This window comes from Falco cherrug, chromosome 6 (assembly GCF_023634085.1).
Source record: "Falco cherrug isolate bFalChe1 chromosome 6, bFalChe1.pri, whole genome shotgun sequence".
NCBI lineage: Eukaryota > Metazoa > Chordata > Aves > Falconiformes > Falconidae > Falco > Falco cherrug.
Window position 1 is genome coordinate 36,637,886 of NC_073702.1, and position 26,544 is coordinate 36,664,429.

At 41.0% G+C, this 26,544-nt stretch overlaps 1 protein-coding gene across 2 annotated transcripts in view; it reads left to right on the forward strand.

The window, feature by feature from the left end:
* The window catches only part of KLHL29 (kelch like family member 29), a 405,487-nt gene that overhangs the window by 128,900 nt on the left and 250,043 nt on the right, over positions 1-26,544 (forward strand). For both annotated transcript variants that reach the window (XM_055714310.1, XM_055714311.1), the window contains exon 3: positions 23,960-24,265. In XM_055714310.1, the coding sequence (XP_055570285.1) occupies positions 24,005-24,265 (261 nt within the window). In that variant the 5' untranslated portion in view covers positions 23,960-24,004. The remainder of the gene's footprint in view (positions 1-23,959; positions 24,266-26,544) is intronic.

The following is a 26,544-nucleotide window of genomic DNA, read 5'->3' on the forward strand; positions in this document are numbered from 1 at the left end:
CACTGACAGAGCACTCGGCTGCATGCTGAACGGAGGAAAGCAGCGGCAAGGACTCCAGCTTCAGAGAGATTAACTTCCAGATAGGCAAATAATAATAAACAACAGCCCGTAAGCAAAGGACCAGAAAAGAGGAATCGAGACCATAAAACGGAATCACAGTGATCCAAACAGACAAAGGGAAGCGGATTTGTATATCTGAGCTTGAAATATGATAAACGAGTGGCAGATTAACGTTGCTAGGCTCCATGATCGCAGCAAGATTTGAAAGAGGGAAACGTGGAGGAGGGTGGTGCAGGAGAGCAGCAGAGATGACAGCAGCCGGCGAGAAGGGGAAGAACTGGAGGCTTAGGCAGGGGTGAAGGGTGCAGGTCCGGAAGGGGAGGCTGAGGTGCTACAACCTCGTGGAGGGTTTTGCAGTAGATGGTGGCATGGTCTGAGCTGTGAGGTGTATAGTATGCATGTCAGTGGGATTTTTAAGGCTGGAATAAAAGTGGTACAAACATGTGTTTTAATAGTTTAGGCGCTATAGTTCATATGCGTAAATTATTAAAACCCCAGGATTTTAGAAATGTACATTTAGAAAATATCCAGGAGTTTATGCTTGCAGACTCAGGTCTTGGCATTCACATTGCTATGAATATGTCATTGATGTATATACCAAAAAATATACCTGGTTTTTCTCCCTGATGGTGGAAAATTCTTTTGAATCATTTGAAATAAGCCTGATGACATACGGTGCTGTTTTTTTACACCTGAGCAATACTGGACTTATGTGTTACATTGGGATTGCCACCCACCTGCTTACTTTAAAGAATTGCTCCAGAACTCCTCCGTGGTGGTTAGACTTCTTCACTGGTTGGGGTGACTTGTAGTTAAGGTGTAGCAGGAGCTGAGTATCAGTGGTAATTCTCAAGGGGATGGATTGGTGTTGTATGTAATCTCTGTTCTGGTACTGATGCTGAGTATCCCACCCTGTGGTACGGGAGAAAGTCAGTTCACAGAGAAACATCAAAATACTCAAAATTTTGGTAATAATGTCACACATCACCTGTTAACCTGCATATATGAGGTCACCCTATTACAGCTAAGATTTTGATGACTTAATTAGAAATACAGTTAATGGAAATAAAGCTGGGACAGTCTGAGAGCCATCTAAGAGTTGAAGAAGCAGTGTGGCCTGGTGGCTGGACCACAGACCTGCATCAGTATCTCAGACCTCTCCTGTCACTCTGCTCAGGACGTAGTTTGTGACTTCGAGCAGGCCACTCCCTGCCTCAATTTCTCCATCCAGCCAACATTCCAAATTGCCCTACTTTTATGTCATATTCCATGCTCTGGAGCTGAAAGTTTTGCATCTGTACTATATTTGAAGAAGAATGAAATGCTAGTGGAGTGACTGTATTTATTTTCAAAGAAATTGATAAAGAACTACAATTCAGATACTTTGGAATGAAAGTGCCCTGGTTTTTGCACCTCTTCTGTGAGATGGCATCGCTCTTGGAGAAATGTTTGTATAATAAAATACTGTGAAATGACACTATTGCCAAATGAGATTGTGATGAATAGAGCATTTGTAGTATTAAATCCATGGGTAGTTTACATTGTTATGACAATAATAGTTTGCATTGTTGTAATAAGTTACACCACTTCTTCTTTTAAAAAATAAATTTGGTTAGGCCTTAATGCATCTTGGAAAACATACTCTCCACTGAAATCAGATGTGCATCTGTTGGAATAAAATTGCTTTAAACATATATAAAGGTACATTGTATGGCATATCATAGGCAATTGTGAAATAAATGATGTTTATCAGTGTGCCTTATGTAAAAAGATTGCAAATACATGGTCCTTTTTTGTAGTTCAGGTTTGACATAATCATTGCCATAACTCTTCCGCTTTTAATAAACAAAATTATATTGCAGCTGACACTTGAAACTCTTATTAGAAACACCCAGGGTCAAAGCCCTGCAGTGAGGGGCTGGGGGGGTTAAACACAGCATTTTCAGAGATTTTATTCCCCTTTCTTTAGTTATAGATAAAGGGTGCTATGCTTACAGCTCGGCTTCGGACCCTTGCAGGATTTTATGATCCTACAGCTACCAGTGCAGTTTGTTGAAAACCTTCCATTTTCATAATGGCAGCTAGGATGAGACTGGATTCCTAAACCGGCAGGAAAAAAAGTGCTTTGACTTAACAGGTGCCATCCATGTTAAAAGGATGATTTTGAAGATTATTAGCTGCTATGACTAAGATTTATGATGCAATCTGCTTTTTTTCTCTTCTTTAGTACAGATAAGGGGGGTTATTATTGTTAGTAGAAATACCTATTAAAATAAACCCCATGAAGCAGTTCCAAGGATTTGATAAAAATGAATATAAAGTTGAAGCTCCCAGCTTATCTTTAACTCAAGTGATTTTCATGGGGTTATAACTCTTCTGGCATGGGATAAGGGAGCAATAGTGTGATTTTTATCCTTGCTGTACAATGGAAAGGAAAAACAGATCTTGTATTCCATTCATTAGCACATTACTGCTCAGGTTTGCATCTGAATGGGAGAGTTAACAGAGATTGCATATAGGTGGGAGTGAATTGGAATTTACATGGATGGCTCATTTACAGATTGCAGTCAGTGGTATGTAAATACCAGGCTCTACAAGTGGTTTTAGGGAGAGGCTTTCCTACCAAAGATGTGCTCGAAAGAGCTGAAGAAGCCTAAGGGTGAGGGAAGCTTCAAGTAACTCCTGTTTGCTGTCAGATGTCTGGCTCTCTGGGCTTCTAGTCCTGCCTGCTGAGTCACCTCATCCCTCTTCCCTACTTTTTGCTCTCTTTTTACTTCTTAAGACTGCCATGACTTGATCTGTTGATGCAAAGAAGTCATAAGCAGCATCAGTTGGAAACTTTGACATTACAGTGCGGTTTTGTGTCTGTCTTGGCATGTTTGCGTGTGTCCAGGCAGAATGGAAGTGAATGATGCTGAACCTGCACAACAGTGAGATATGGTATTGATTTTTTCCTGATTTCCCTGTTTTTATATTTTGGGTGTGTGTGTGTGTGTCATATTCTGAGTTTCAAAGGCAAACAAGTCACTTTTCATGTTTCTTTTGCACTTGGGGCGGGGGTGGTGTGTTTTGCTGTTGCTGAATTATTTTCATTCACAACCTTGTATTCTGAAACAATTTTCTATACGTCATCTAGTGTGACCAGATTATGACTTAGGTTTAACTAAAACCTAAAAACTTTAGGTTTCCAGGGTGAAAGGTACTGGTGACTCAGAAAACATTTTTGAAAAGTTTCATGGCTGAATAGTAAAGGAATGGTTTATAATTTAAGATTTTTTTTTCTTCATTTATTATGTACGTTTGTTTTTTAAATTAAATCTTCTAAATTTGTGGGTCTTTCTGAGGATTTGGGGGCTATTTGTGTAGTGTTTGGGTTCTTTATACATATACACCATTTCTGCAATCCAGATTTCAAATGCTGTTGACTTAGCTTAGTTTGGTAGCTTCACTTCTTTGCTGAGTAAGATGGGTTTGCAAGTTGTACAGCTGAGTGTGATCTTGTGTGCCCAGCAATGCTGGGGAATGCTGCATTTGCAAAAATATTATTTTGGCTTTTGACTTGTAGTCTGAAAGCTTAACCTGGAGTCTAGTGACATTGGTTTGAGCAATATGATTTTTACTTGGCAATGCATTTTTTATTTAGTAGGGGATTTTGTTTCCGTTTCTGAGTGTTCAGCATACAGCTGTTCAAGATTTGTGAAAAGCAAATGAGTTGTTGTGTCCCCAAGGAACAAAAGATTTTGCGTTGGTAGAAAGAGGATGGGGAACATTCCTCAGCACTCAAAAGCTGGGTGAGAAAGAAGAGATCATTATTAAAACAGGGTTTGAGTTTTCCATCAGTCTCCTGATAGGGTACACTGGTCCCTCTGCAAGCATGTTCTCGGATGCCTGGATTCCCATCTTGGCGGAGCTCTGGGATCTTGTTAAAAGCAAAGCATCGAGAGCTAGCTCTGCCTGCTTTCTCAAAAGCCTTTTTGTGCCTTAGCCAGGTGATGGGATGTCTTGGATTAAACTTGCAGTTGTTTGGTTGAAAGCTTAAATGCCGGGTATCATCCAGTGATTTCCTGGAAGCTGCGTGCAGTTTTGCATTCTCCCCGTCGTTCATGCGGGGAGATGGATGTGACATCTCTCAAGCAGGCCACTTTTAAGCAGCTGAATGCTGAGACTTTCATTCTCACTTCCTTCATGTTTATTAAAAATTACTAGAAAGAAGTTCAGAACTTTTGTTTCTGATATGTGTTATATCTATTATGGTGTCAGACAACTAAGAAAAAAGTCACTGGCTAATGAGTCTTAATTGTAACAAAACATCAAATCATTGTCACTTCTGCTGCAGTAAATGGTATTCATTAAATTAATCCACTCCATTACAGAAGTATTTTGCAGAGAATACCATGACCCTACTGCTTCTGTAACAGTAATAAGCTGAACATACCACTGTGGCACGATTAGGTATATTAGAAAACAGTTTGAAGCATGACTGCATGACCTGAAGCAACATCAGCAGGTCTCAGGTAGCATGTTTGAAAAAATAAGTTACCTTAATTAGAGACGGGACTAAAGCAGACCCTAGATGTGAACATTCCTGTAGCTTAGCCCTGCAGGAAATAAAAAGCTGGATCAAGAACCTCTTTGGCTCCATTTGTAAAGCAGCACAAGCCAAAACAAAGCTTAGACCTTGAACTGGGAATGGGGAATTTAGAAATCTGGATATTGCTCCTTTTTCTTCACTCTTGCAATCCCCTTTTAACTTCAGATCTAAACCCACCATGCTGTCTCTCCCCTTTCCCCCCTGGTATCAGAAAACAGAACAGCATCATGCCCCAACGCTCTTTTTACAAGGCTGCCATCAAAAATTTCTGGCAGGAGTTGCTTTGACTTTTAACAACGTTCTATTTCGTACCATATGTGTACATACACCAAATGATGATATACCATGTTTGTAACTAGGGGATGGTCTGCTTTATTAAACATCCCCCTTGCCAACAGTAAAAATGAACAGCCACAGTAAACACAGATGCAGGGAGGGAAGAATAGTCCGAGCTGTGTCACAGCACATTGTACCTAAGGAAGAAAACATCAACCTCTAATTGGCTCTGAACGCAGCCCACCTACTTAGCAAAACAGCCTGCCAAAAGCAAATTGTGCCGGTGCTTTGTGCACCACGCAGCCTTCCCATTGATTTTGGTCAAAAGGGAGGGTTTTGCCTTCATTTTCCAAACTCTCCATGAGTTGGCAAAAAGCTGTCTTGGGGAGAGCCTCTCTGCCTAGAATGAAATCCTCCTGAGGATGTGTTCCCTTCTTTGCCTCCTCCGAGGGCAGTGCCACTCCAGTTCTTCTCAAAATGTGAAGACGCCTGTGAGGGGGAAGGGGGGGTGTATTTGTTTTGGGAGGAGTGGATTCATTTATTTTTTTCTGGGAAAACACATTTTGGCCCAGAAAGAATGAACAAAATGACAATCTGGCTTGGAGCTCTTAAGCTACTAAGCACAACATTCAGTGCTTATAAGTTGTCGCATTGCCAGCAGTGGGTATGCAGAGGCAATGCAGAAAAGAAGAAATTAATGTATGCCATCCTTAAAATTATTCTGGTGAGAGCCGATACTTTGTATTTACTTACAAAATAATAATCACTGGTTTTGGTCCAATTTTTGCACCCGGACACTGGGATGTGGCAGGGGTGTTTCTGGAACAAACTGCACTGTGGGATTTAACTCCATGAATTCCATCTCAATATAAAAATGGTTTGTCGATTGGCAGGTTTTCCTGCTGGCTGCTGAAATTTTCCCTTCTAAGCTAACAAAATTAATTGTCCAAAACTGAAAGTCTCCTGTGAGGAGTTAGCAGTAGGTAGCTGAATTGGGAGAGAAAGGGGTTGTTGGTTCTGTTAAAGGTTTCTGGTAAATACGTTATTTAGGAGGGAACTTTTTTCCTCCCTGTTTTTTGGACGAAACCGTGCTTAGAAGCTTAGTAAACTAAGTTTGTCAGTTCCATTTCATCACCACAAAATTCCCACCTGCTTCTTCACCTCTATTTTCTCCTCTATACATCTGAGAACAGGACACAAGTCCTTTGTTTCTTTTTAATGATGTCAGCTTGCCAAATGGTTGGTACATTGTTACTCTTGCTCACCTAGTGATTTCATTTAGGAATTTGAAGATGGAAAAAGAAAGGTCAGAAAGATAAAGAGTAGCCAAGTAAAGAAAACAGTTTTGCAAACTACCCATTTCAGTCAGGCTTGTTTGGGCGCAGGGGAAGGTCTTGGATGAATTCTTAACTTTGACGTGAAGCAGAGACAGAAAGGAGCCTGAACAGGGGGACATGGTGGAAGGGCAGGTGGTGAGTAGAAATATGAGACAAAATGAGATGTGATAAGGATAGAAGAAAAAAAGGTTGATTGAAAGAATGATCAACACTGGCAGAGAAAACTGGGAAAGGCTACCAGGGGCTTCCTCCGTGCCACTAAGTCCCAGCTTTAATCTGCATCTGAAGATGGTGGTGTTGCCCCTTCTCCCTTGCCACCCTCCTCAAGCTACCTTGGACCCCCTTCACTGCCTTTCCATCCCCCCGAGACCCCACTGCTACCAGGGCAAGGAGCCCTGAGCTGCCCCCAGGTCAGGATATTGGAGGGGTGGAGAGATGGATGTGGGACCTTTTAAATGGCTTGTATGGCAAGCAAGTAAGATAGTTGAGTTTTCATGGTTGCTTCAGAGATGTCACGATTAAAAAATAGACAGTAATAGCAAGCTGGGTTTTGTACATTCCTGAAAAGGACTTTAATTCAGTGTTATTTGATATTTCCATAGTTGTGACAACTGCATTGTATTTCTCATTTTTTTAAAAAAAATGACTTCATGAATAGGGTTTGGCTCCCCTTCCCCAAGGAATTTAATCTTGGCCACTTTTCTAAGTGTATTAAAATCTACGGGGAAATTGTTGTTTCTTTTTCCTTCCATGTGCACATTACTGACACAACATGACTTGTGTAGACTTTACTGTAACCTGTACTTTAGCTGGTCAATGTAATTTATAACAGAAAAGCTACATATTATAATGATAAAGCTCTCATAATATGCATGTGTTGCCTCTACTCTGCTGTTTTATGGCAGTGCTACAAAATATTTTACCAGCATCTGTGTAAATCCTATAATCTTAAAAATTAAATAGGGGGGAAAAAAAAGCCTCCATCTGACCAGGAAGGCAGAAGCATGTACTTCACGCAGTAACTGAGCATGTGAGTGCCTGAGGAAGATAATGGCATGCTTGCTAAATTACAGTGGCTTCAGTCCCAAAGAGTGGTGGCAGCAGAAACACCAGTGTCCTCCCTCATGGGCTTTGGCTGAGATGTGGGGTTTGTCTAAGTCTGCCCAGAAGCTCTGCTAGCCGGGGCCAGGGGGCATGGTACTAATTTGGCGAGTGCTTGGTTGTTTTTCTTATCTCTCTCTAGTGAGCTCCAGCACTCTGTTGAGCTGAGCCCAGAGTTACACAGGACATCTCAAGACAGCAGAGGATTATACCCACTCCTTCCCTTCAGTCTAAAGCTGGAGTTGAAAAACAGAGAGTACCACCTAAAAGAGACGTGTAGCCCCAGTGCTGTGCTGAACGTAGCCATGCCAAGCACATCGGCATCCAGCTCCTGGCATGGAAACCTCTGAGCCCGGCAGATTTCTTTAATGCTCCGTGCTTGAATTATATAGGGAGTCGATGCTAGAAACCAGATTCCTCAGCAGGACGTGTCACACTGAGTTACCTCTCTTTAGTGCTCAACTCAGCATCCATCTGTTTTGGAGGGGCTCATGACATGACACCACAGGATTTGGGCAGTTCTTGCCTCTTTTGGGAATTTCCAATGTTACTGCAGTGATAAATGCCCAGTGATGTTCCCTTTGACTTATACAACAGCAGGACGTTGGGCACCTAAATAGCTTTATTTAGCAATAATGTGGTTTCCTGCAGACTCTGAGGTACATAAGCCTTGAGGGGGTTTGTACGTGTTTAAACTGGATATTGTGCCTAAGCTCTGCTCTCCCTACCTGAGGATTGCTTCTAGATTTGGTTCATACTCTCTCCGTCCTTAGTATCAGCTGGAGAGGAGGGTTAACAACAGTTCTTGACCTCAGAAGGTTTTGTCATGGTGGAATGCATATCAAGGTGCTTGGATATGGTGGCATTGGAGCAACGTAAGCAGCAAGACAGAACTCAATGGCACAAAGGAGGAAATTGTGCAATATGCAGGTAGATTTTTTTGTTTATCTTTGGCTTCTGCACACACCATGTTTCTCTTAAACTCTTTAAGTGTGTTTTTGTACTGTTGATCTTGCATGTATGTGTGCATTTCCCAAGAGAGATCTTAAACAGACCCAAGTGTAGTGCCAGGAGCACGTGTCTCATGTAAGCAGTGCTGCAGGCTCCCGTGCCGCTTCCCACGTGCTGTAGTAAGGGATGTTCTGGTGGTGACTGTCAGTGGGTATGGCACCTACTGTCACGGTATCTAGGGCTGGATTTAGCTTTCCATTCAGCCAACAGATGACGTTTCCAAAAAGAAAGTTCTACAAAACGGGGAGTCTCTGGGAGATAATTATGTGGTTGTATAAATAATGAGTGAGATATTATCTGCGAGCTCTATAGTCACATCCATGGAGAGTAGAGATGAGCTTTCTTTGGGGGCGGGAGGGTTCTCTCAGCTCAATTAAATGGACGTATAGTACCAGCCTGACACTGAGCATTTGTTCCCATAGGAGCCTGTTAAAGGGAAATACAGTTCATGTTGCATACAGCCTGTGTTTAGACCTCCTGCCTGGATTATGAAAAATGTTAAAGCTAAAAAAAACCCCCTCATTATTTGAGTTTCAAAATCTGACTGGCTCCCGAATGCTTTCTGCAGTGGGGCGCACCTTTTCCACTGGCCGATTAGCTTCTTGTTATCTTGTTGCAAATGCCTGGCTTCACTATTCCTGTACTTTATTTTAAAAGGCTTTTGCTGTGTGCAATTGAATATACTGTAATCTTCTTATCAAATACTAAAGCTCTTTAGTGATGCCATTTTGAAACGCACTTCAGTTTTTAAATTGCAAATTTTTCTCTGGCTGGAAGGTCTCTGTTCGCGTTTTCGGTAGTGGTTGAGAATATACAGAGATATATAGATAGATATATATATATATATCTGTGTGTGGCTGTATATAAATGCTTGAAAACATACTGTCCCCTTTTCTGATAATGTACATTTGTGGGTTTCCTTCTAAAACACTGGAAAGGGAGGATATGGATTACAGAGCTGGTAGCTGCCCTCCTGGGTCATTTCGGTGTGCTTTTCCTGCATTGTTTTGAGTTGCATTTAGAACCTCCAAAGAGACAGATAAATTCTCCTTGAACAAGAGTGAGATTTTTCATTATTATTTTTATTATTTAAGTGAAAGAACAAGGCTGGTGTAGTTTTGAGTATGGAACTGAAAATCTGAGCTCATATATTCTGGTCTCACATCCGCTGGTAACTTGTGATGTGACTTGAAACAAAATCACTTAACCTGTGAGTCTGCTTCCCTACCTGTAAAATGTGGTTGGGAGTAAGAGGGATGCCATGAGCATTAAATATTTAATGTTTGTAAAGTGCTTTGAAGACAAAGAATGCCACATAAATGCTTATCATTGTATTAAAATACAAGGAACTGGATAACCTTGTGTAGGAAAATTTCACTGGAAACTAACTTTGGGAATGAAGACCAAAGCAGGAGAAGAAAAGACATCTTGCAACCTTGTGTATTAAGAATTTTGAATGAAATGCACTGGAGAGTCTGTCTCTAAAGATTTAGCAGAGGTAGTCTTCAGGACCACTGAAAATAACCTTCGGAAAATCATAGGATTCAGTAAATAGAGAAAGTTGGATTCTTCTGCTAATAAAGGAAAAAAGGAAGAAAACTTCTAAACCAGTTAGTTTGTTTAGTTTGACCACCGTAATCAAGCATGTAATGGTGGCATTATGTGAATGCTGTGAAATAAGACATCTAGTTATAGACAGGCATTATTTCAAAGTGTGTGTCTGATGAATCCATCCTCAGTGGATGTTATTACTTACCTAGAAAGATCAAGGAAATACAATGGATATGTACTTTATTCAGGAAAGCAATTGGTAGAGCACTCCATCTGTGAAGATCATTCCAAGCAGCTCATACACTTAGCTCAGAAATTATTTACAAGTGGATAGACAAAAATACAATGATACAATGCATGGAGCAAAATCTTTTAAGAGACTCAGAAGAAAGCACATGTCTTCAAAGCACCTAATAAAGCAAAACCCCAGCCTTCATAATAACGTAGGAGGTCTTCCCCATGGTGTCTTTCATAAATACACTAAAATATTGCAGATACAGATGTATTCAGTCCTTTCTGTCTCTCCTCCTTACTACTACAGAGAATGTGTGAACTGCCTTGGGAGATTCTGGAAGAAAAAAAAAAAAGTTCTTTCTTGCTGCAGGACTTTGCTCACCGTGGTGGGTTGGCTGTGGGCTGCAGTCTGTCAGGATAAGCCTGTTCCAGAGTGGGTCCTCCATTGGCCACAGCTCCTGCCAGGATCCTGCTCCAGCATGGGCTCTTCGCCATGAGCAGAGGACCGTGAGGTCCTCCTCAGGCTGCAGTGTGGGTATCTGCTCCCACTGTGGTCCTCTCCACAGGCTGCAAGGGTAATCCCGGCTCCAGTGCCTGGACTACCTTCTCCCCTGCCTCCCTCTCTGACCTTGGTGTCAGCAGATCTGTTCCTCACATATTTTTCCTCATTTCTTGCTGCCTGTTCTGTGGGTTTGCCCTTTCTTAGAAAAGTTTTGTTGAGGCAGCACTGGTTTGGCTGCTGGGCTCCGCTGTGCCCTGCGGTGGGGCTGTCATGGAAGGGGCTTTGAGCCGCACAGGGCAGCCCCTGGCCCTTCCTGTGGATGCCATCCCTGCAGCCTCCCCGCTAGGAAAAAAAGATGAGAAAGGTATGGTAAGTTCATTGCAATGATCAATAATTTTACTGGGGTTTGGTGGAATATTTTTTTTTTTGAGTTTAGGTGTTTCTGGGCAAGCTTATGCATATGTTGCCATTTTCTGTGTGACTTACCTAGTCCCCGTTTCTGTCAGACAAGCTGGTTGCTGGATGAGGCGGGAGGGCTGTGCTGTTCACAGAGCCAGAGCAGAGCGATCGTAACAGCCTCCTGTGCTTTTTGGCCTTAAACATCTATAAATCGGTAAGACTAACAGGGATGGTGCAGTGACTCATCCACATGGCAATCAAGGTGTCACAGAAAATCAGAAGTTTCCACTGCTTCTTTGAGACGGGAATTCAGAGAAAATATTGATGGTAATTGAAAGAATTGCTCATACAAGGCTGTGTGCCTCATAAGATATGCGTCTTATCTCCAAATTATTTATGGCTCCAGCTTGGGTAGTACGTGCCTGCACCCAGAGCTGTGGAGCAGGACGTGGCTTCCTGGAAGGGGGTGTGCTGCTGGTGCCTCACATCACGCCGGGCTAGATTTTGCATTCGATGCCTTTCTTCCGTGTTTAGAGCTGTCACTTTATTCTCTCACATGCCATCATCTGTTAGGGTTCTTTGCTGGGAGTCTGGTACCTTTACCTGATCTCCCCGTGCCTGCTTCTGTTGATGCCTAAGAGTTGCTTAAAGGAGGGTAATTCACAGCCTCAGCTTTTGACCACTGTTTCTGCTTTCTCAAAGAGCCTGAATTTCTGGCTGAGCTGATTAGATAAGCTGCAGCTACATTATTGCTCTTACGTAGGATGTATGCTTCTCTTAAGAGCTGTAAGATTTACATGTGAGAAATAACTCTGCTCAAAGTGATGTCTCTGTAATATATTCATTTATGTCTCCATGCCGTGTTTTAGATCTCTATGAAAACAAACTCCTTAGTAAGTACTGTAACAGCAATAAAATAATTTGCTTCAATGTCTCCCTATTAGATGTCACAACATACTTTTGGTTTTCCTCGTCATGTTTATGGGGAAATGGCAATGTGAGGAAAGATTAATCAATCAGGAAAATGATCTGTTATTTCCCTTCTCTTTTCATCTATCCAAAAAAACCTGATGGGCTGTGATGCAAAGTGTCTCTAAGCGATGCATATAATGTATGCGATTACTGCATGCTCAGCAGCCAAATGCAAACATTGCAGAGTAGAAACACAAGGTTTATCTAAAATTAAACAAAAAGGAAACAGAAATCTGTACTTCAGATTCTACATGCAAGCTGTTCAAACAGTCAGATCTTAATAGTAGATTTAAAAGTGTCAACAGCAATGGCCTTGTTTTTTTGCATGCTTAAAACTTGTCAGCAAATTCAGTCTTCTGAGTGATAATAACACTAAAAGGCTTACAACAGACTGTCCTTGGTGTATTGCAAAAAAGAAAAAAACCTTACAGGAACAAGTATCTGTTGACCTGGGGTCGGCGTGGGAATCGCAGGTCACTGTTGTAGGCTGAAAAGCTTCTTGAGGAAAGAGCAAAATCCATGAAATCATTGCATTGCTTAACCATGCAGCGAAAGGTCAGAAGGGAACAGACCTCTCCAGATTATATTTAGTAACTATGAAGATTTTGCTTGTAGTATTCACTTTGTACCACACAGTGTTTTGCCCACCCTCCCCCCTGCTCCTCCTCTGAAAAATTTACTCTGATCTAATCTGAAAGTAACCACATGCTCACGAGCAATTTATTTTTTTTTCCATTTTTCAGCAAACCGGACAAAATTATTCTAAAAGCAAAAACCAAATTATTTTGCTCCACACACGTTTATAGACAGATGCCAGGCCAGATCCGTTCTGGAAGATGCAGGAATGGGACAGTAGCAAATAAGTATGCAATGCTTCCAAATATTAACCTATCCTCTGATGCGCTCCTGTAAATTGAAGTGACTACTGTTGCTGTTAAGGTTGGCTTTACACATATTTTTTGCTGGTGTTGACATCTACTGGATAAATTTGCTACTGGCAGGAGGACTACACTGTTTCAAAGAACAAGAGAGCGCTATTCCCCTCCTCTCGGGAAGCTTGCACTGCACAGCTCGGTCTTGCAGCCATACACTCTCGCTGCTTCCTTTTTTGCTGTTTTCTTCTTGTTGTGTTCTGTTTCCAAAATTGTCCTGTGAACAAAAATTGAATTTAAAGATAGCAAATTGCAAGTGCATTTGGGCAACAGACTGATGAAACAGCTGCAGTCTTTCTTTCGTAGACCTGAATTTTTCTGTTTTGCCCGAGGCAGTAAAAGGAAATTAGTTTATTAGTTTCACTTCGGTCACTGGTGAATATCATCCCCCCTCACAAAAATAACACTTTAATTCTGCTTGATTTGAAATAATTGACCGATCAGGAATGAGGCATGTGAAGGGAGCTACCAAGACTGAATTACACTGTAGGCCTGAAAGATCAATTGTTTGGGAGGAGAGCTGAGACACTGCAGCCTTATATTACACCTGCCTGTTTATTACACTTGGCCTGAGGGGAAGGCAATGCACCATTCTGATCTGTTGCCTCAGAGAAGTACGGATGTAAAATGAATGCAAAATAAGGGAACAGCAAGTTATTTTTTATGTTAATACATTTTATATTGATATTGGGGACGTTTGAGTAAACTAAGCTTCAGTTTATAGAACAGCATATGTGTTTTTCCTCCTTTCTATGCCAATATTCCTTGCTAAATGCAGTTTAATTTTTATTTTTTTTAAGCTTCTCAATAATACTTGCAGTGATTGACTGGTAGCAGTAGCATAAATACTTAGTAAAATTAGTCCCACTGGAAGATTACTCAGATGCTACAGCTCTTCTTCTTACTCCTCCTTCCTCCGCTCTTTCTGTGCGTTCTAATGATTTAGTTTTAGGAAAAATGACCTGAGGCACAGCAGAAAGAAAAAAAAAAAGTCACAAGAAAAAAAACAACTGATGGACTTATGCTTTGGCAAATCCATGGAACAGAAGTGAGGCCAGATGTTTGCTATACAGGCATTTGGCATGTATATAAGAATCTCGCTACAAGACTGCATATAGAGTTTTTGACAGCTTTGTTTGAACAAAAATGAATGATTGCTGTTCAGAATAAAATGCAAACATTTTGGCCAGCACTTACAAGTCTAGGAGTTTTGAAGTTACATTCTTAACTAGGTTCCTGGTATTCTTAAATCCATATTTAAGCAGGTGCCTAATAAATGTGATTTGATTTCTCTATATACTTTTTAAAGGTTCTAAATCACCTAACATATCTTGAGAGGGATACAATGAGTGGTTCAGGCTTTTCAGAAATGAGCTGATTCTTACTTGATCATGTCATTTCTAAAGCAGCTAATTAAAAGCTTCAGACCTCTGGCCTAGAAAAGGTAGGTTGCTGATTTACTGCATTCAGCAAACACTCTTCATCCATTAGTTGAAAAGATAAAACGCAAGTTGCCGGTGGCACTTTTAAGTGGGAAGCAAGAAAGAGTGATGGAAGAAGTGATAACAGGAATAGCTTTTAAAAGGCAGAGGAGCAAGTTGAGAAGCAGTTAACTTTGATACAGGGTGTGGTATTAATTCCTTAGGATGGTGGCACTGTTCCTCTAATTCTTGAAGCATTGCCTTTCAAAACAAAACAAAAATAGCAAGTGGATGTAAGTGATACTTACTCTATTGAACCAACTGAATATAAAGTCAATCTATTTTATGGAACATGGTTAGGCCACAGGAGGTGATGATCTGTGACTGCAGATGGACAGACAACCTGGGCTCCGGCTAACTTCAGTGACGTGCACCAGGAAGGGAACATTCAGATTCTAAAGCCCTAAGTATTTGCTGGGTGAGCGAAAAGTGCAGTGTTTCCAGCCAGGAGAAGGGGTGCCTGGTGCTGATGTCCAGGTACCGGTGGTATTGGTGATGTGAAGCAATTATCTTGTGGAAAAACGCAGAGAAGCTCCCTTCTCCAGGTGCTTCGTGACCTCCAGAAGGGTGACAAGGATATGTGTGGCTCCTTAAATGAAGAGCAAGGTAGCTTTTGAGGATATGTGAGTGGAGGTTAGCGACAGTCGCATATTTAGGGCACCAGAAATTGGAAAAAAAAATAGTTATTCCCCTCAGTGTAAGGATCTTCCATAGCCTCCAGGAATTCAGTTTCTTATTGCAGGATTGGGATAACCGCGTTTCCCTACCTGGGTGAACCAAACCATGTTACATCCTCAAGGGTTCTTGGATGCGTGTCGATAAGGATTGTGCTAGTCTAGTGGTCAGTAGTTTTAATGTTTCTTGTTTTTTTCTGAAGCATTTTGCATCTAATAAATTCTTTTTATATAACAGATGCTAAGTGACCGTTTCATGCTGTCAGTGTACATGTGGTCTTGATTTGGGGGAGTGATATATGCCTCCTTTTAACATAACGGGTGTCAGAAGACACTGTGTGGTCAGAGGTGATCAGTCCTAGAAGAAAAAAAATTACTGCTTCCCGTGGTGCCATGTGAAGCTTTTTAAATGTGAACAATTGACTGGGGTGGGTTGACCCAAAAATATCCTCTAAGAGGGAAATTCAAAGTACAGTTTCTTTGTTATACAGTTTTGCAGCAATACGGGTGATCCAGAGAGATTATGCTGTAAAATATTGCTGCATTTAACCCTTTCCTTGGCAGAGAGCTTTCTTCTCTAATACTTCTGACTGATTGACCAGTCTTCCCCAAGGGATGGAAAATTGAGAATGGCAGTAAATCAAAGGAAATTTTTCCTGCCTTGCCCAAATGTAATTTGGAGACCTAGTCGCCTTTTCCTCTCCCCCCCGCCCCCCGCCAAGAAACTAGCCCCAAAAGAGCCAAGAGCCTGTTAATTAAATTTTGCGAGATTAAATTTGTGACATTTGGCAACACTGACACTAGCTTATTCTACATTTCTGCTTTATTAACTATGAAGTCTTAGGAGACATTAGGTATGTCAGGTCCTGACAACTGAGAAGGTGGCCCATGTCTCCAGAAGAAATCTAGCTGTGGCCCTGTCTTCCCTCCTCTACCTCTCCTCAGCGGGTACCGTTGGAGCCTGGCCACCAGCTGATGGTCAGCCAGCCCCCGTGCTGGGAGTCAGCGTACTGGCCACTGGCTCTGCTGTGTGGGTCTTTCTGCGCAAACCCTCCACAACCTGGCCTTTAATATAGCAGCTTTTGTCATTTGGTTTTCGTTTGTTTGCTTTTCATGCTAATGAGATAATTTAATTAGTGAAGTCAGTGTTTTGGGCAGTGTTTTGCAAGCCAGGAGCATTATAGAGGGATATAAAGTTTTTCTCTCTCCCTATTTTTAACAAGGCTGGGTTCCAGACAGTGCCAGCTACCCAGGACTCTGTAGAGACATCTCAGAAAGTTACTATGACTTCGTGTAAAGTTCTGGTAGATAAGAAAATCTTAATTTTCTAAAATTTCTAATTCTTTAATTGGAAAATTGCTATGCAAAACTCCAGTCACAATGCTGCAGAAGGACCTTGGAAAGCCCAAGAATCTGCATGAAATGGCAGCTAGAGTTGGTTTTTGGGAATGGAGGGTTGTGAGGGTTGAGTTAGGCTCTCAGCTTTTTTGGGGGGTGGTCTGCAACAAGCCAAGGGAGAGAACGAGATCAAGTGAGAGGTACAGACCTTGAAGACAGACGAACAGAGTCAGGAATTTTCTCCAGATGTGTATTGCAAACCCGTATGTTTTGACATATTTTCTATGCATTTATAATTGACAGTAAGTGCATTTGTGGCTGTGGATGAAGGCCTTTCAGAGTAGCCCAAACCACTTGGGTGGTGGTGGGGCTTCCCCAGAAGGAAACTCCTGTGCCTGACGTAAACCCCGTAACTTTGTGTGTGTCCAAATTTAGCATGCAGCAAGGTTCAGGATGGGGACTGGTCTTCATCTTCTGTCCCAACAGTGTGAGCAGCGGGACCACAGACACCTCTGGACCTCTGTGAATTTTTCTCACCCTACCAGTGCTCCTGATCAGTGAATTGCAGGATGTGTTCTCTACTCCACTCGGATTGTAAATAAATTAGCATTTGAAAGCAAATGATGAAATATTGGAAATTATCATATTGAAGATAAATTCCCAAGAAGCTTAGTAATAAAACATACACATACCAATATTTTAGTAACCCCTTACTTTGGAAGATCATATTCTCCCAACATTTGGAGAGAAAGAAACTAGACCGTTAAGTATGGTTTCACTCTCGTTGTGGCTGGTTCTTTTTCAGTTATATAGTGTAGTTTGGGTTTTTTTTTGCTCATCTAGAGAGATTTCCATATCCATCTTACGTACTCAGAAATAATAAGTGTAAACACTTTTCTACAATATTTTGAGACAAAGAAGCAAAACGATATGTGCTTCTTGCATAGTGAGCTCTGTCCACTGAAGACACTGTTGTGTTGCTGCCCTGATTTTTTTTTTTTAAATATGTCCCAAAGCTTTGCCTCCTGCTGCATATATTTGGAAAATTAAATCCTATATAATCTCTCAAATCTACTGCTCCTTTATCACTTACAGGGTTAGGATTTGGGGTTTTGTCTTTTTTTTTTTTTTTTTTTTTTTTTTTAAATCTGATTGTAGCAAAGCAGCTCAAGTCTCTCTGCCTTGTCTTGGATTTTACAAGAGCTTTACAACTGTTTACAAGAGTAAATCAGGGGTTTACAAAAGTAGACCTTGCTTGATAATAAAGTTGTTTCCTTGCCCCTCAAATATTTCTGGGTCTTATCTTTCTACACAGCCGCTTGTAGTTCAGCTTTACAGAATCTCTTGATTGGATTCCTACTGCCTTTGTCTAACAAAGAAGTCTTTGAATGAAGTCACCCAAATGGAAAAAAAAAAAAAAAAAAGAAGTAAAAATTGTGAAAATGGATTAGTCAGATCCATGTAGGCTTAGAACAGTGATTCCATATGTGTCTAAGAAAGTCTTTTTAGGTTATAAATAATGTTGAGCTCGAATAAAACATTTTGTTTATCGCACTTCTGAAGTGAAGAGCAGCTCCTGAAGCTGCCCTATCTACTGGTACCCTATTTTATTTGCAAGATTTTCTTAAAGACACATGTACATGTGTGTAATATGTGAGCATGTATGACCTTACTATTAAGTTATATCCATAATTTATGGTAACGATGATATATTTCAGGGTGATTTTGGTGCCGTATGCATAAATTGTGTCTTCAGCCCTGTGCCTCAGAAGAGGCTGTTGTGTTGGTACACTCTGATAAAACTGCATCAGTAACACTTCCCCTGCAGCATCTATCTGAAATCATTCGAGCTTAGGTACTTAGACATCTTCTTTATCACTTACAGTTCTTCATGTTAGATCTGATTACAGCAAATCTCTCTCTTCTTCCTCATCTTTTTTTGTGTGAATCTCATAAAATACTTAGGCTTTACATGCACTTAGCTGCTTTTGAAGCTCTCTAACAGTCTATTTCATCTTTGTTTCCGTTCATCCAGTCTGAAAATACGTAAGGCTATTTAGCTTATTTTAATGTTTCAGACTCTTCCTTCTTTTCTTCCATTTCCCTAATGACCGTGTATCTACTTCCATTGTGCTGTCTCCCAACCTCTCCTGCCTATCATATTTCTCTAATGTTATTATTTAAAAGGTAAATTTAGAAACAAATGCTTACCCAGGAAAAATGTAAATTAAAAGGCTGACCTTTATTTTTGAAGTCACTTAATGAAGTTGACTAACAGTCTAAGAAATCTGATTCTATGACTTCAGACTGGCTGAAAGCCCATTTTTTTCCTTATATTTATATCTGTGAGGACAGGCGTTTTAAGGAGACCTTGACTAGGGAAGCGTGGAGAGCAAGGAAAATGCTGCTCTAAGGCTCGAACCAGACTGTCATTTAGAGGGACATGAATAGGAAACATTTTTTCTGCAGTACAGTGAGTGTTTTGGGCTTGGGGGAAGAAGGGCTGTGTTTAAATGTATCGAGCATAAAATGAAATGTTAATCACTTAAGTTTAATAAATCTGCCGCAATGATCTGTTTGAACCTGGTAAGAGGCCTGTAGTTAGCACACTGCTATCTCAAATGCCTCTGGTCTTTTTCTTGCCTCGGTGTATGTATGTGGAAGCTGTGGAAACAAGGAACAAATTAGCTCGGAGCTTGCATAAGAGATGCGGTGAAAAATGAGTACCAGGAGGAAGGTGGTTTTAAAGGAAGAAAGTAGGAGGATTACCAAATGGCCAGAGTTTTGAGGGTAAATTTGGAGGCTGGAGGTAGTCATCTGTGTAGGTGCCCTACATTTTAGTCCCAAAGACGCTCATGTTTTGCAGAAAATTTTATTGTTGAGCAAGCTGTTTATATGAGACATTTGTAAAACTCCTGGTCATAGAAAAAGTTACTTTCTCTAGCAGGGGTGTTCGCACATTTTCCTTTCCCTCAAGACTGATAGATTTAAAGTCACTTCTTTTTATGGTCTTTCTCACCTGCTGTGTTGCATATTTTGGCCTTGGAGGGCTGGGGGAGATGCCTCTCTCATTCCTCCGAAGGACATTCAGTATTGTTTCGTTAGTCTGTCGCTCTTCTCTTTTCTACCCTCTCAATCCCGTCTTACTGTGAAACTAAAATGGGGAGGAAGGCGTTGAGTGCACATGTAATCCTCATGCCTGGCTCCAGAGTACTTTGCATAACCCCTCTCTGAAACCAAGAGGGCTGGCTGTGTTTTGGAAAGAGTTTTGCAACACGTCCACAGTGGTGTGGTCTTTGGGGACCAAGATAGGTGTTTTGTTTGCTTTGCCATATCACTAAATCTGCCTTCAGATTTGTCATGGGATTTTTATTTTCCTCTGGTTGCTCAATCTCTCTTCTTTAGCTTACAGCCTTTCCCACAGCTCTCCCTTAATACCAATTTGATCTTCTTTTTGCTTTGAATTTATCAGTTCACCCAGTAATAACTACGGGTTTCTCTCTCTTCTCTCTGTTTAGTATGTTTAGTAGGGTAGGGGTTTTTTTCCCCTCTGAGTTTTTGTTCCTTTTGGCTGCACAATGAAATCCTTTGATTCTATGTGACAAACAAGAACACACATTTCCTTTCTAGTTGAGATTAAAGGCACACGGCTACTCCAGTGATTACATCTTGAGTAGAGAGTGAGGGAAGGCCTGTCTCATTGACTTTACCATCTTCACAGGATGGTATATCAGCTGAATTAACTGTACAGAGAGTGATTTTTAGCAGTAACAGCATGCAGTATGCCTCCTCATGAACTTCTGTTCTGAGATATGTGAATCGTACGTTCTCTCTATTGCCAGCGATGTCTTTGTGGTGGGTTTATGGCTCTGATGTGGGGTAGGCGTTTCTGAGAGAGCTTTAAGCTTATCTGCTCAAGAATTGACTTCTAGACATGGCAGTGGGGAGTTTCGTGCTGGCTGAAAACTTGGCCCCCAAACTGAGGTTGATAGATGGGTAATTAGCCAAGGCTTAGCTGGGGCGGTGACTTCCATGCAGCCAGCACTGGGAGTTACCCAAGTCTGGAAAACAAGATAAAAATCTTTCTCTTCTTAGTGCTGTTTAGAGGGACCTAAAGCTATTTAAGAGAAAAATGTGTGCGTACGAATGTCAAGGAAAACTTCCCTTAAATTTGGAAGACATATGAATTAATTGTAGCTATTGATACTGGTATTTTTAAGCACTAGGTATAATCTTTCTCCTTCTCCCTGTTTCCCAAACAGACAGGGTTGTCTGTTGGGTTTTTTTGTTCATTCTTAAAAAAAAAAAAAAGAATAAATCCCAAAGAATCCAAAGAATCCATGTCTGAAAAATTTTAGCCTAAATTTGAGTATTTTGGAACTGGTAACGAACTGGGTTAGGATGAAAATGCTCATACATCTTTGATTACAGTGCCTGCTGCCCTCATTGCTGTTCGTGTGTGGCTTCCACTGGCCTCCGTCACTGCTGTTCCTCAAGATGGTTTATGCTGCCCTGTGTCAGGTTCTGTGCAGAGGAACGTGATGATTATGCTTGGCTCGGGACACGCTTTCTTGGAGAAGTTTCTCATATGAGTACAAAATATGTTTAAAGCATTATTGTGATGATTATGATCCTTGACAAAAATAGTCTAGACAAAGTATAAACTCTGGATCCAAAAATATATTTAAAAAATAGCTAGCCTGTTCACAAACCATTTCTTACCTCACCCAGCAGCTATTTATGAGAACATTTTCTATTGTTTCTAATTTTAAGCAATTAATAGCAAGCACTAGTGGTTGCATATTCTTTTATTAGATACTTATCCCCGCTGGTTTTTCTGCACATCTTGTTGCTGTCAGATATCTTTGTACCCAGCCAAAAATGACATGTTGAAACAAGCAGTGTATATTTAATGCAATGCATAGAAAAAAACCCATGACGTTCAGCGCCGACTTCTATTTTTTATTGGAAATACCATGAAATACAGTAGCTGGACAAAAAAGTGAATTTGCTCGTGAAGAGGGTGGTGGGTTTTAAGTAAACTTCTTAATGCATGGCTTAGTCATAGGCTTTTTTCCTACTTGTTATTGACGTAATTGCCTGTCAGTCTCATCTGATAGTAGAATTGCTGGGGGCATGGTGTCTTGGATCGTGTGGCAAAAACTGCTAGCTATTGACTTACGTGCATGTGTGCCTCTGCTCTCCGCTGAATTAAATGTCAGATATACTCAAGTGTGTGGGTGGGTGGGGGATATGTGATTTGGTTCTCTCTAGTTGCCTTGTCAAGAAGTACACTAATACAGCTAATGGAGCTTGGAAGGAGAAGGGCATTCAATTGACAGCCGCCATCCAAACAGTCAAAAAAGATAGCTTCATACAGTGGTGGAAACTGTGGAGATTTAAAAAGATGCTTTTCCAAACACAAGGAATAATAAAGGATATTTTGAAATTGCAGCTTGCATGCAGTTAACAGTCTCCCTTTATGCTTGGCTTTGCAAAAGGTTTATAAAACAAAGGGAAGGGAGTTTATACCTGTGGAATTTCTAACCTTTAAAAAGACACTATCTTTAGGTACTGATTGTTTTCCCAGACGGTTGCCACTAGAGGAAAAACTTGCTTTCTGCACCTCTGCTAAAACAAAAGTTTCTTTTTCACTACAGCATCTTTCACAGCACTCGCATCTCTGATTTTTGCTGTGTTCAGTGTGTAGCTGTTGTTTCAACATGGTCTCCTGGAAAATATGAAACAAACTTTTGGAATTGAAGTATCAGATGGCCACAAAAATACATGAAAGAGGAATCTAAGTAAATATCAGTGAATCATCAACCCTCAAATCATCAATCAAATCTTGGCATCAAATCATACCAGTGTAAAAATAGCTGTCTCTGTTGGATTAAGGGGAATGTTAATTTTGTGGTCAACTTCTACAACAATATGTGCTGTCGCTGGAGGTGCTCGCTCCTGCACAGGGGTAACAGAACCATCGCAAATGCAGCTTCTTGGGAGATCTGCTTCATCCTGTTGTTGAAGATAATGATTGTGGGAGGGTATTTTGTGGGGTTTTTAATACACATATTATTGAATTTCTAAATAAGAACAGTTTATTTTGTCTCAGGCTAGTAGCTCTCTGTTGAACCAGGTGAACCTTTAATTATTTAGTCATAATAGTTGGTTTAATTTGCCTTTTTTGTTATTGTTTATTTCTAACACGTGAATAACTTAACATTTTTGATAGGCGTACTGGTTTATAACACTTCTAAGTTATATCTCTCTTAAGTAGTTTCTTATCTTTAGGTTTCTGGGTGAGTTTGGTTTCAGCTCCCTCCTCAGCCATACAAGCAGTTGGTTTTACAGTCCGGTTTTGTATCTAAGAATTTGTGAAACAAAATTTCTTCAACTGACCTGATGTTATTATTACAAAGAACTTACTGGATCGTGTGATGCAAATAAAATAGATCAGATGCTGCAGTGACTTAGATACCCATTATTTATTTATGGGAATAAATATATTTAGCATTTATTTATACTGTTCTTCAATTCCAAATGCTGTAAACTTTCACTTACTCTCAACTCTGCTGGGAAAATAGCATTATTGCCACCATTCTGCAGGTTAGGAGACCTTGGCAGGAAGAATTAAGTAACTGCTCTAGGCTACATAACATGTAATTATCAGAACTAGGATTAGATGTTGGAAGTCTGAACTCTCAGTGTTGTGTTCAGATGTCTTGCTCCTGGCAGATAAAATCTATGGATAACAAAGACTGAGGAGGTAAGTAATGATAAGGACAGGATGATCACACAAAGCAACTTGGTCATTTGATCATCTTAGGTATATTAAGTGTTTTAAGTCTAGCCAGAGGCACGGGAGGAAAGAGAACATGTTGGCCTGCCCTGGAGAGCAGCCACACTGTGGAAAGCTCAGCATCACAGGGTGAAGCATTCCTGTAGGAGCTTCCAGGGAGAATATCAAGCAAGAAGGAGGGGATGGGGGCTACGTCAAGCACTATTTGTCTTTGAAAACATAGAAGCAATAGGTAGATTTAGCAGATAGGTATTTCTCCCTCTGATCTTTAGGATTAATACTTGGTCACACATCAGGTGCGCAAAAGAGCTACAGCAATCATCTGGCTGCTGAGAAAACTGCAAGACAGAGTTGTTGGAAACATTTTTCTGCTGTCAGAAGATTGAATGGTGATTTCCTTCTAAGTCAGCTTTTCGTGATTGCTGTTGCTTGTCACTTTGCTAGAGAGTTTGGGCAGATGGTGTTTCCTCGGGTCTGAGGGGCTGGTCTCTCCACCACATGCTTGTACAAATTTGTGTTCTAAATTAATATATGTGGCTACACCGCTCTCCTCCTCCTGATGTTTAGCTGGGAAAAGAGGAGAAACAGTGCTCTCCTGAAGCAGAGGAGGCATGGCAGGGACTCGCCCTCGTGATTGTAGTGTGTGATCGCTGTACCGTGTCCTTATTCCTAACACCTCTTTGGTTTTAATCTTTCAGGCAAACTCTCGAGTTCCCTTTGAGAAGAAGCTGCCCTCCATCGAGATGTCACGGCACCACAGCCGGTTTGAAAGAGATTACCGGGCCGGGTGGGATCGCCGGGATTGGAGTTCCAACGGCAACCATGTCAGCAGCACCAACTGCAGTAGCGTCGTGAGCACCAACAGCAACAACCGCCCTGGGCTGCTGCCCCTGCCCATCGTCCCCTCCCGGCTCCCCACCCCAGCCACTGCCACTTGCACCACCGTCAACAGTGATGTGATCACAAGCCTGGTGGCCAACTCGTCTCCAGCTTCAACTACCAAAGTAAGAATTTAGCTTTTTTTCCCTGGGGTTGATGTGTTGAAAGGATGTTAGAGATTGACCTTCATCTGCCCCTTTGCAAAATCTGTGTTCATGATATAACCAAGGGGAGGGAAAAATATTTTCTGTGGGCATTCTATGTCTTTTTTATTCTTTTGTGTGTTGTGCATACACTAGAGTAGGTCTTTTGTACTCCGAGACTGAGGGTGCCCATGCTGCTGAGAGGCCCAGGCAGAGAAAATGCTTCTTTTCCTTTCATCGTTGCCTACATTTGGGCTTTCTGTTACTTTCCCTGGAACGTGTGGTTCCCACCTCTGCTTTTGGGAATACTCTTCTTGTCTGTTGACCAAGGCAGAGCTGTGGTTGACAACAAGTGGATGTGGTTTTCATCCAGAGGGAGTGGGAAGTAACTAAAGGGCATAATTTTGGCTGAATGGTGGTTTTTTTCTTCTCTTTATTTGGTACTTTCCTATAAGGTTCTCAAAACCTCATTCCTAGGGCAGGTTGGAGTGTAACAGTGGGACTCCTATAACCAGGCTCTCTCATTTGTGCAGAAATGCACACTAAGGAGTAAGCAAATGTTAAGCGGCAAAGAATTGAAATCCTAGTAAACCATTGGGCTTTTTTGTTCTAATATGTAATCGGAGGGAAGAAGGTGACTGTTCCTTTTTTAAAAAAAAAACACTTGGCTCTTAAATTTGCAACATACAAGTTGTTATTCCAGTAGAAAGCTGGGGTTTCTTTCTGCATGCAAATTCAGGTAGAACAGCTGGGGAGTAGAAAACCCTGGCAAATTGCAAAGGTGACCACAGCGTTAGCAAAGTGAGCCAGAAGCACTGCTGGTTTTCTTTTTATGATATTTAACATTTTCTTTCAACTTGGTTTCATTTTAATAACTGCAAGTGCCAAATACAGCAGACGCAGACAGAGGGAAAGGAGACAATAAAGTTATTTAAAGTAAGCCAAGAGCAAGCTGAAATTTTACTGCAATACCATTATTATATTGATTTTTTTTTCACACTGTAGAAAAACAAGGTCAGTGCTGCAGAAGGAAACATTAGGCCAAAGTTTACAGTGTGATTGTTTTTAAAAATTTTCCATGACATCTTCAAATTATTTCATTTGAAAGAAGCCAATCGGATTCTGATCAAAACATATTTAGGGTTCTCCAGATGCTATCCACGATAGATGCATTTCAATCATGCTTTGTCTGGAGATAATTGAGGCAATTTTGGAGCCAAAGCAGTCATTTCATTTATCATGACCTTTGTTCGTGGGTCTACTTAGAGTCCAACAATTGTCTGGAGCTGCTCAGCCCTTCTCCCAGATGTTCAGAACCATTTTGAAGCGTAGCAGTGCCAGTAAACCATGTGTTTATTGAGGGAGAGGAGGCAGGAACAGCAAGTTAAATGCCTTTTTGATCATATGCTCAATGTGAACTGTCTTCTAAATTACCTTATTAGACAATTTTCTGATGACTTTCATTAGTAAGAATGTTTTGGCATGAATAGATCAAAAGCAATAAATAGACAAGAATGGAGGTAACATGGGACGCTTTTTGTTCAGAGAACTGTTAATCAGCTGTGTAATCTCCCATAAAATAAATGTGTAAAAATGCATACAGTCTTTGCCCCAGACTCTGCCAAGAATCAGCTAAACAGCTCTAAAAAATTCAAAATTGCATGCACTAGAGACAAAAACTTCGAAAAAGAAGTGAGGTAGGTAAGATGAACAGAGATGTAAGGATATGGTGCCTAGCAAGCTTCCAACTAATGATGTGAAGCACTGTCAGGAAAAAACCATCAGGTGCTCATACATACTCATGTTCACCCTGCCTGACTCTGTCTGTGTCCTTTACACACAGCAGATTTACACTTGTGGTTAGCAATGTAACCAGCCAGTGGCTTTCCCTTGTAGAATCCAGCTAATGGTTAGGCATAAAAAATTAAATCTGTGTAATGAGGAAATCACAAGTCAGAAGAATAACGCGGTCGCTTGGTTTATTTAAACGGGAATGTGCCAAGTTGCCTTGAGCTGAGAGTTCACAGACTACCCTCTGCAGTCTTTTTGTGAGCACGTTTATGGGTTACCAGCTTGTTGGGGGCAGGTGTCATCTTAAGCTGAATTTCTTAGTTGTGTTTTGTGGTTGGGAGCAGGATATTTGATTGCTTAGCTGCCCTTCTGCAGTCTGAACTTTCCCCAATGTTATGGCCGATGTCATTAAACTCAGTGCCGAGGAGGTGCCCCACACAAGACATGATATGGTGAATAAATAAAGTATC